The 11212-nt window shown below is 38.3% G+C and overlaps 1 protein-coding gene across 1 annotated transcript; it reads left to right on the top strand.

Moving 5' to 3' along the window:
- The first annotated feature begins 3939 nt into the window (after positions 1-3939).
- LOC105046686 (cyclic nucleotide-gated ion channel 2) lies at positions 3940-10341 on the top strand. Its single transcript, XM_019851466.3, has 8 exons — positions 3940-4140; positions 4234-4885; positions 7037-7252; positions 8040-8368; positions 8569-8680; positions 8789-9025; positions 9456-9542; positions 9673-10341. Exons 1-8 carry the CDS (start codon positions 4103-4105, stop codon positions 10156-10158), a joined length of 2157 nt encoding a protein of 718 aa, XP_019707025.2. The 5' UTR covers positions 3940-4102; the 3' UTR covers positions 10159-10341.
- The last annotated feature ends 871 nt before the right edge of the window (positions 10342-11212 follow it).

Below are 11212 nucleotides of genomic sequence, written 5' to 3'. Positions count from 1 at the left end.
AGTTCCAAAGCTATGAATTCTCAAGGCCGATTTGATTGGCGATGGGAATCAAAATCTAAATTAAATTAAAATAAAAATTAAAATAATCATATCTATTTGATTTATGATCGAAATTAAAATAAAATTTAAATTTAAAAAAAATAAAAATTAAATTTAAAAAATTAAAATATTCTATTTTTTTCTATCAAAATTAAAATAAAAATAATTTTTTTTTTTTAATAATATAGCTGAAAGGGGGGCTACTCATTTATATTTTCATTTCAGAACCCAATTTTCCTTAACCATACATGGCTTTGATCTCTATGGATCTTTCACTGAGATACACCAAGGGATCTGTCCACCGCTCAACTCCAGCTCGGGACTTTGAATTGATAAAAGCCTAATTCCACGTGAAACTTGGGCCCGAAGCTGCAGTCTGTTGCAGTTGTACAAGAGCCTGCCAGGTTTTGTAGGAAGATTTCGCACAAACTTGGTTGGTTTGGAATGATAGCTACACTGACGCAATATTAACTGATAAGCTACACAGTAGAAATGTTATCCACGGAAATATTATATTGCATGGTCTCTAGAATTACCAATGCTCTTTTAGGACTATCTATGCACGCATTCTTAGGTATTATCTACATGGTTTAGAAGCAATTAAAAGATTTTCTCCATGAAATATGAGGCATTAACAGGGACAATAATACCATAATACTTTGTTTTTTTTTTTTTGAGCAACCCAATTCAAGCATTTGAAAAATAGCATCTGAATACTGTTTCAATCATAAATTATAACATCATGCTCGCAGCATCTCCATTAATGGTTGTTATAGGTGCCCATCTGTCTGAAAGGGACTCACTTTGGCCATATCATTTGTATGAAACACGGCACTAGCTCTTCCTCTGGCCTTGGGATGGTGGACATAAGATCAACACCATCCAAATTAAGGAAACATTTTGTTTAAGGTGCAAATAAACTATATATGTGGAAGACAAAAGCTGCAGATGTAGTCAGATGGATCATATGCATCGGAGATCTATGACACATTGTCATTATGTGTATCAATAATAAGTGGATGGAAATAGCTGGAATTTTGTACCCAATTATATATAAAATGCCATGCTCCCTTCCAGACCAAAGAAAGCAACCCTTTAATGATTGCATTAGTTGCAGATGCAACTTGCACAGAGAGGAGAGAAGAGAAGAGTGAACACCTTGTGCTATTATTATATCTTGAATCCTTGATTTGGACCTATGGCTCACTTGGTTGGCAAAATAATAATAATAATAGTAGTAGTAGTAGTAGAAAAGGAGGAAGAAGAGAACAACTTGGATAAGGAAAGACAATTTTGGAAGTTCCACAAGATAATTAACCTCGCTGTATTCTAATCTTGAAGATGGCCCCACATGATGCATCACCTAATATGGATCAAAGTAGAACTCTTTTGACTGAATTCTAATCTTGAATTGGTCCTTTTACTTTTCATGTACCCTTCTCATTATCCCAATAAATTTGGTGGACTTTTCCCTCCCTTTTCCTCAATAAAAAGAAAAAGTGTAGTTCTATCTCCACTCTATCTTTGTTGTTCAACTTGAAACCTGAAGGTTCCTTGCCAATTCAAGAAGAAATAAAAATGAAGTGATGGATTATATTAAATCCCAATTTGACTAATTCCTTTTGGCATGTCCAATTCCTTTTCTTCTTTGATGACCATTATGTGCAAATGTTTGGCCAATCTAAGAGAATTCATACATTGCGTGATATAAGTGCACCGAGAAATTGTGAGCGACGACTAGGCTGCTATGGTTTTCTCTAATGAATGTAACTATGAGATCAATTTTTTTGAAAAAAATAAAAGAAAAGAACATAATCAATATGCCTTGTTGCGGTTATGGGTCAAGAGGTCGGATCTCCGCATATGTGAGGTATTGTCCGCTTTGGCTCATGACCATCTTTGGGTTTCAGACCTTAGGCTTCAGTGGACCTTGATCATTTAGAGCCTCTAAAAAGTGTCTCATGTGGGAGAGAAGATTATAATCTATATAAGCTATAATCTCTCTTGACTCTAATCGACGTGGGACTAAAGAAGCCCTCTCCGCATGCGTGAGATATTGTCCGCTTTGGCTCATGACCATCTTTGGGTTTCAGTAAACTTTGGTCATTTAGAGCTTCACAGTTTTGTCCTTTAAAAGACGTCTCACGTGGAAGAGAAGATTCTAATCTATATAAGCCATACTCTCTCTTGACTTTAACCGTTGTGGGACTAAAGAAGTCCTCTCTACATCACAATATGCCTAATTTTATGATCAATCAAAGATATCAATAGAAAAAGCATGTCATGCAAGCTGGACAATCTAATGCTCTAATCATTCAAGTCAAGCCAAATGAGGATGTGGAATCCAAATTTGCCACCCTTACAAACAATTAGCTCAAATGCCCTCTTGTTATCTTTATATAATGAGGACAAACAATTAGCATGCAGAAATAGAGAAGGAGGTTCAGAAGCCAACCAATGTAATGTGTAGAAGCTTGCGGAAACAGGGAAGCAGAAGCCAACCAACATTAATGGAGGAAACATCTTAAATTATTTTATTTCAAAAAAATTTAACGTGTAAAAGCTTATTTCCAGAAGAGACGCGAACAACTTATCCCATCTATTTTCAATTCCAAAACAACCATGATTATATTCTAACATAACTAGAGCACACATTAAAATGAATTAATAAGGTCTAAGAAGAATCTATTATTCTTAAAAAAAAAAGAACCCACAACTTTATCACTATTCCTATATTCCTGCATAACTACACTTCACATATATAAACAAAGACAAGGAAAAAGTGAGCAGAGTGAAAAACATTTTTGATTTCTTACCAATTTGAGTGTCTCATCTTTATTATTCTAATAGAGTAACAAAACTGCATCATTTTTGACACAACAATAGGTACCCAATTTCTTTGCTTGTTCTATCCATGACCAAAGACCAAAAAGATGGGAAGCCATATTTCCAAAGATTAAAAAAAAATAAAAAAATATAAAATTCAACTCAATACTCGAATAAAATATCATAATATACAATTCCATAAGAATAAAAGATCAATTAAAATTGATAAAAAATAAATAGCACGTAAGTAGAAAGAAGAATCATAAGTATCATGTTTTCACCGATCAAATATCCTAATTTTCACCATTTCAATAGAGATCACCTCGAGAGAACGCTAGCTCTACACAAATGGGTAGGAGCAAGAGAGAGTATGATTGACACATTCTTTTATGAAGACATTATAAAAAAGAATACATTTAAGCTAGGCCATAAATCTGTAATATTTTAGAACAATTAGATAACCATGCCAAAAACCATATATATGAAAGGCACATGATGGAGAGATGGTAAATATCGGAAATCACCATATTCCATGCAGCAAATCTCATCTACATATAAACTAATTATCAATATTTATAGAAGAACCTGTCAAGATTTATTGTCAAATCCTACTCTAATTAGGTGATCAATCATTCATGTTAATGCCTAACAGCCCAGGACTAATGGGGTGGGAAAGAACACACATCCTATCCACTCCTGTGACCACCCTGCTCAAACGTACGGACACCATTGACTGAAGTGATTCAGGACTAGACGTCTGATTCAATCATGCATGGGAGAAGATCCAAAATGTAGCATGTCTTACCACGCCATTCATCATTATTTATCAAACACCAAAATTATAAAATCTCTTAAGCAGCTCCAAACTCTAGCTTTTTCCTCAAAATACGGGACATGTGTCGCAAGCTCAGGGGTCCCCCAAACAGTTCATCCAACCCGGCCTCATCCAGCGCCAGACGACAGACAGCAGCACGTCGTCGGTATCCGACACGTCACCCTCTCTCCTCAGTCTTCCACGTGGCCAATTTGCCACCTACCCATCGAAGAGGTATCCAAGTGCTCGACGTCGGACACCATTTATCTCTCCGCCACTTCCCCTCTACTCTTTCTTATCACACCATCCCTTTTCTCCTCTTCCTTCTCATACTTCTTCCCACCCCCTATTCCCGCACGAAATTATAAACATAACCGCACTCTGTAGACCCACTCTCATGGTTTACATCATTAATGGAAGAAGATGTCTTTGTTTTCTAAATTCCACTCTTTCATCTCAAGGTATGTTAGCTTTTACATATATATATATATGGTTCTACTACTACCACCACCGCTGCTGCTTTCTTGTTGTTGAGCTGAGATCCTCTCTCTCAGGTGGGTGGGAGCGTTCCAGCACCAAAAGATCCGGTCGGGCGACGATGATGACAATGATAGCAGCAATGAGAGTGGCGGCGGCGGCGGCAACCCGATACCGCCGCCTGCAGCGGTGGAGTGCTACGCATGCACGCAGCCGGGCGTGCCGGCGTTCCACTCCACCAGCTGCGACCGCGCCCACACGCCGGAGTGGGAGGCCAGCGCCGGCTCCTCGCTGATCCCGATCCGGAACCAGCCCGCCGCCCGCCCCGCGGCCCCGCAACGCCGGCCGAATTCCTGGATCTTCGGCTCGGTTCTCGATCCGAGGAGCGGGCGAGTCCGGCGGTGGAACCGGGCGATACTGCTGGGCCGGGCGGTGGCGCTGGCGCTGGACCCGCTGTTCTTCTATGCGCTGTCGATCGGGCGGGACGGCGCGCCGTGCCTGTACATGGACGGCGGGCTGGCGGCGGTGGTCACGGGGCTGCGCACGTGCGCCGATGCGGTGCACTTGACGCACGTGTGGCTGCAGCTCCGGGTGGCGTACGTGTCGAGGGAGTCGCTGGTGGTGGGTTGCGGCAAGCTGGTGTGGGACGCCCGGACCATCGCCGCCCACTACCTGCGCTCCCTCAAAGGCTTCTGGTTCGACATCTTTGTCATCCTCCCGGTGCCCCAGGTAATTATAATTAGGACTAATTTATTAGCTTTATTTAGCTATATAGCGATATTTGATTAGTGTCACCTTTTGCTGGAGATAATACAGCCTTAATCACGCATTATTACCGTTGGGATTTGAATATGAAAGTTGTTAGCCCGTTAATGAAATGATGAACAACAGTTCCTAGCCTAAGATTTCTTGTTCCCCAAAAGCTTGGAACAAGTCTAGAGAAGCAAATGGATCTGTAGGCAGGATAGCTGGCACGTATCTGTGTGAGTTTTAATAGACTAGGGAATGGAAATTAGGGGCCATGATGCGCCTAAGACTTGGCAAGAAGTTTCTTCTTTCTGTGGAGGATTCCTTCCTGAAATTTTTGTTACAGGTTTAGTTTATTCTGCTTCACAAATCACGCATGCTTTCCTACTACGGTGAGTGTTATTTTATAGCAACCATCGTTCCATCTCATGTGGACAAATAAATGCACTGACACGAAAGATACGCTTTGTTCACGGGAAGTGGAGGAGAAAAATAATAATTTTTGAAAAATGAAGAGGAGTGATTTTATTTAGCCAAATTTTTAAGAAGAAAAAAAATTTATGAAAAATTATTTTCTACATTTGCAGTGAAAATCCCCAAGATAGGTGGATTTTGAGATTTTTCGTGGAAGAAAAATTGATAGCTCTTTTTTTTTTCAAAAATATACTTTGTAATATATTAATATGATTTTAATATTTATATTAATATGATATTTTATTAATATTCATATAGTAAGTTATATTAATATAGTATTATATTTAATATTATATTTATGTCTATATTAATATATTTATTATATTAAAATATTAATATATGTATACTAGTATTATATTAATATAATAAATTATTATGATCTAATATTATATTATAATATATTAATATTATATTTATATTAATATAGATATAATGTTATTAGTTATATAAAGTTTGGGAGCAAAAAAAAATATGACTTTAAATTTATTTAAGATATAATAGGTATTTTATATAATTTTTTTTAAAAAAAATAGATATTTAATCAAATATAAATTATTTTGAAATAAATATTTTTCTTATGATCAATTAAATATATCAAAAATTATATTTATAAAAAAAATTTTAAAAATTATTTTCTGTAAAGAAAAATTCTTCTTGTGTATCAAACGAGCCCGAACTAAATGCATTCATTTATAAGATGACAAAGGTGGGTGAATAGGCTGGGACAAGGGTGGGTCAGTAGGCTGGGACAAGGGTGGGTCAGTAGGCTCCAAATTATTTGTAGGTGGGTGAATATGTTGGGACAAGTGGGACCAAGCTATGAACCTAAATTTGGCCAGATCATACTCAAAGTTCTGGAGCCTCTCCAACCTAGTCAAAGTGAAACCTAAATGACGCATTCTAGGGTATTATCATTGTGCTACAGAGGTGATTATTAGGGTTGTTTGTCTCAGAGTGAACTAGAGAAACTACTGTTAAGTTATAAAGGTTCAAAGACTCAAGGAACATGGACCTCATTGCCTTTTGAGGGTACTGTAAGTCAACCGTAATGAACCTAGGACGGAAGAAAAAGCTGCGTGACGAAGTTAAAACTATTTGAGTTTAAAAGGTGCTGCATTGGAACAACTGTTTGAAGCTTAGCTTAGCTGAGCTATATTGTCTCATGAAGGTGTACCTCACATCTACAAAAGGTTCTTCATGATCCATCTATATTTCCTTGCTCAGGACCATCCAAGGCAGGAGAAAGAGCACAGGAGTTGAGAAAAGCAAGAGTACCAATAAAGCTGTAAAGGAAAAAGAGGGTGCAGAAGATAGAATTAGGAAAGTTCCAACTGCATTTCTATGATTCTATCCAATGCAAATTGTTGGTGGTGGCACCCCACCATGTCATTCGGCGACAAAAAATGCAAATTGTTCTTTAAAATAATTTAGAATTCTTCTGTTTTGGCCTTCTTTTTTTTTTGTTTTTTTTATTGAAGCTTCTTCTTTTTCGATGATCCTAGGGTCCATATCTTGTATTCCATCAGTCAGATTGATCTATGTTGCTTAGAACCTTGAGCATTTTTCTAGTACATATCACTAAGTTGGTTTACCTAGTTTGCTTGATGAACTTCAAATGTTGTTTATACTTATTTTTCCTTGCATTCTGAACCTATGCAGGCTGTCTTTTGGCTGGTTATACCAAAATTGATAAGAGAAGAAGAGATTAAGCTCATAATGACTATCCTTCTGTTGATCTTCTTGTTCCAATTCCTCCCCAAGGTATATCACAGCATCTGTGTGATGAGAAGGATGCAGAAAGTTACTGGCTACATTTTTGGAACAATCTGGTGGGGCTTTTGCCTCAACCTAATAGCTTACTTTATTGCCTCTCATGTGAGTAACACTATCATCCTATTCTAAACTCCTACACGTTAATAGATTGGTCTACTGATCAGCTAATTTTACTCAAGTAGCAAGTTGTGTAATTTAAGCTCGGAAGACTTGAATATAAGTAGGACCAAATTGTTCGAGTCCTGTAAGCTACATAAACTATATCAAGAGGAGCAAGCAATGGACTTAGCTAGCCTCAAGCATCAATTTGTTAGTTATTTAGATTATAAAATGTCTTTGCTAAACTCAACATCAATCAGTGGTTGTTTTTCTAAGCAACATACATCACTTGTTAGTCACTGGTGACTGTTAAATATACTGATGGGTCCAACTTAAACTCGTAAAATCTTACAAAAAAAATTAGGTAAAGAAACTTGAACATCAGGTAAAATTCCCAAGTGATTAGTATCTCTCTATGTCACAAAAGATGAACATGAAACATACATATTTTCATGTAGAGAAATCATAGGATTCATGAACTTGGATATGATGTTCGTGTCGAGCACTTCACTACTTAAGCCACTTTCAACCTGCATATGAAGAGAAAGCATATAAGAAGGTGCCTATTCAAACAGATCAACTAGAAATTACAAAGTGGTGAAAGTTTTTAATTTACCATTCGAAGTTGTAATGTCTATCCCTGATAAAGCAAAATTTAAGTTTTCACTTATCGCTAGATTGGAACCATAGGGTATAACAATCTGCAAGTTATCAAGAAATTCTGTGAGGTTCAAGTTTGTAGCATGAGTTTAATGCAACAACACTGAAATTATATGTTGGTTTATTTCAGGTAGCTGGTGGGTGTTGGTATGTTCTTGCAATTCAACGTGTCGCCTCGTGCCTCCAACAACAATGTGAGAAGAACAACAATTGTGATCTTGTATCATTGGCCTGTTCCAAGGAGGTCTGTTACCGTCTTCCCTTACCATTAGGCATGCATGGATTAGCATGTGAGAGTAACTTGACAACAGCCATTGGAATCCAAAATATTCCAGTTTGTTTAAATGTCAATGGACCATTCCGTTATGGGATCTACAATTGGGCTCTCCCTGTTGTTTCCAGCAGCTCACTTGCTGTCAAAATCTTTTTCCCTATATTTTGGGGACTTATGACTCTAAGGTAATTCTAACTTAAAAAGCTAGAATCTTTAACAGAGCATCAAACTATTATGGTTCGAATCTGCGCAAATTTCTTTCATCATACCATATATATTTTTCTTTACTATGCTAACTACCGATCATCCCTTAAGAGGATTTGAATGTACTAGTTATACACAGCTGTGAATTGAAGGCTACTGATGATGGAATAATTTTATACAGCACTTTTGGCAATGATCTCGAGCCTACAAGTCACTGGTTAGAGGTCATATTCAGTATCATCATCGTATTAAGTGGTCTAATGCTCTTCACTTTGTTGATTGGTAATATTCAGGTATGTTTTACTGTATACATAGTCTGGCTTAATTATCTATAGTCATCAGTTGAGATGTACATAAGAATGTGAAATGTGAGTTTCTAACGGCTAGATCTTGATTGATAGGTATTCTTGCATGCGGTCATGGCGAGGAAGAGAAAGATGCAATTACGGTTTCGAGACATGGAATGGTGGATGAAGCGGAGACAGCTACCGTCACGCCTGAGACAGAGAGTCCGCCAGTATGAATGCCAGAGATGGCTGGCAATGAGAGGGGAGGATGAAGTCAACATGATCGAAGACTTGCCAGAAGGACTAAGGCGAGACATAAAGCGCTATCTCTGCCTTGATCTCATTAAGAAGGTACTTTAATTGTTGAGACAGTATGTCAGTTTATAAGAAAGAGCAGGAGGGGGGGGTCATTGATGAAACATAGTATCAGGCATCAAGTTGGAACTCAAGGCTGTGCACCCTCCTTCCCCTCTGAAACAGTGATTCGTTCATTAGAACCGTAACGAGCGGACCATAAAGATCGAACTGGAAATGAACAAAGTAACAGCTTATATTCTCTGTACAGATGTCATAGAGTAAGAAGACAAAAGAAATCCATGGCTAAATCAATCATCAAGTACAACCCCATTCACAAGAAACTTACAGAAGAGTATTCAACCAAAGAAATTTAGAGAAGCATATATACTAATACGCCATGCTACTATTGCTTGATGAGAAAGAATAGCTAGTATATATTATGTGAAGGTGGACCTAATTCAGTTCAGTTCCTTTTGTCATTCAGGTGCCATTCTTCCACAACTTGGATGAACTTATCCTTGACAATATCTGTGATAGAGTTAAACCCCTTGTTTTCTCCAAGGGTGAAAAGGTATGACAATGAACAGAAACATTGCAGTTATCTAGTGGAAGTATCTTTCCTACATATTAGCTTATCTATATTCCTACTTTGGTTGCAATGCCCTTTCCTTTGTTGTTATGAACTATTACTTCTGAACCAGGTAATCAGAGAAGGAGATCCCGTTCATTGCATGGTGTTTGTTGTCCGAGGCCAATTGAAGAGTAGCCAGCACCTCAGTCAAGGCATGGTGGCCACATGCATGCTAGGCCCTGGAAACTTCCTAGGGGATGAGCTCCTATCATGGTGCCTCCGCCGCCCTTTTGTTGATCGGCTACCGGCTTCTTCTGCCACCTTCGAGTGCATAGAGCCAACTGAGGCCTTTGGTTTGGTTGCACCCCATCTTCGATACATCACCGAGCACTTCAGGTACAGCTTCGCAAACGAGAGGCTCAAGAGAACAGCGAGGTACTACTCATCAAACTGGAGGACATGGGCAGCTGTTAACATACAGCTAGCCTGGCACCGATACAGAATGAGGACTGGAGGCATGGTGATTCCACCATCAGAACTGGGTGATGGTGAACGACGCCTTCGGCTCTATGCGGCAATGTTCATGTCGCTTCGACCTCACGACCACCTCGAATAGTAGAAAAGCAGCTGCATTAAGTCGTTACAATTTCATGAGACTACATATGTTGCCAGCAGGTGCAGTGATCTCAGGAATTAAAATTGGTTACAAAAGAGGGGGATTCAATCAGTGAAAAACCTTGCATCAATGGCTTAATTGTTCACAGGTGAAAATAATGGATTGGTTTTATTATTTTGTCAATGAATGAGTGTCCTTGGTCCTGGGAAGTGTTTTTTTTGCAAGGGTATTCTGCTCTTCAGCAAGTAGTATCACATTACTGTGATTAAAATGGCAACAACAGCAGCTGTCAGCTTTTTTATGTCAGGCAAAAGTGTTAGAAGGCATCTAAGGTGTTTAAAGGCACTATCTTATGAGGAAAGAGCTTAATCTCTCTGCTCCATTCCTTGCTGCCAAATAAGCAATGACATCATCCTCTGGAAATGGCCAAAGCCCATTTGAACTGGATCAATACTTGATTACCACTAATCTAAATCCTTCTTTTTCTGGTTTTGCTTTCTCAAGGCTCCCAATGCAAATTCCTTTGTATTTGTCCCTTTGGTAAATAGTGTTGAGTTTGCATAGCTTACAGAACGAGAAGATAAACCAAGTCTTCCACTTATGCTACTCAGAAAGTAGCTGAATGTATATTTCAACAAACAAGGCCTGTGCAAGACAAACTAGAAAAAAATGCACACAGAAATCTTTTTATTTGAACCTACAAAAGGAGGGGGTGAGTCCCTAGCTCACTCACCTTGCGGAACATTGACGAGTTAAGACTGTGAGCCTGCTCGTTCTATTTTATGATCCTGCTCTTTCTATCTCTCCTACTAAATGCTGCCCGTTAAGTTTATTAGTCTATGCTTGTTGTTATATCTTAGGAGTAGATGAGCAGAACAATTTTATGCATCATGAGGAGCTCAAACTAGTTCAAGGACCGCATCCTCCAAATAGCAAATTACTTCAAAATTCCATTCTCTATTACTTTATTTATTTAAAAATTTATTTAACTGCTGATTTAATAAGCATATTATCCGTTGCGGCTTGTTTCTGGATGACGCTGGAAAATTGAGAA

Source organism: Elaeis guineensis, chromosome 6 (genome assembly GCF_000442705.2).
Source record: "Elaeis guineensis isolate ETL-2024a chromosome 6, EG11, whole genome shotgun sequence".
Classification (NCBI taxonomy): domain Eukaryota; kingdom Viridiplantae; phylum Streptophyta; class Magnoliopsida; order Arecales; family Arecaceae; genus Elaeis; species Elaeis guineensis.
This window is presented reverse-complemented; position numbering and strand designations above follow the sequence as displayed.

Bases quoted from the DNA above. Each gene is read 5' to 3' on its own strand.
- LOC105046686 (XM_019851466.3), top strand. From the start codon at position 4,103: ATGTCTTTGTTTTCTAAATTCCACTCTTTCATCTCAAG. The intron at 7,253-8,039 runs GTGAGTAACACT...GGTTTATTTCAG, and splicing joins CTTACTTTATTGCCTCTCAT to GTAGCTGGTGGGTGTTGGTA. The intron at 9,543-9,672 runs GTATGACAATGA...CTTCTGAACCAG, and splicing joins TTTTCTCCAAGGGTGAAAAG to GTAATCAGAGAAGGAGATCC.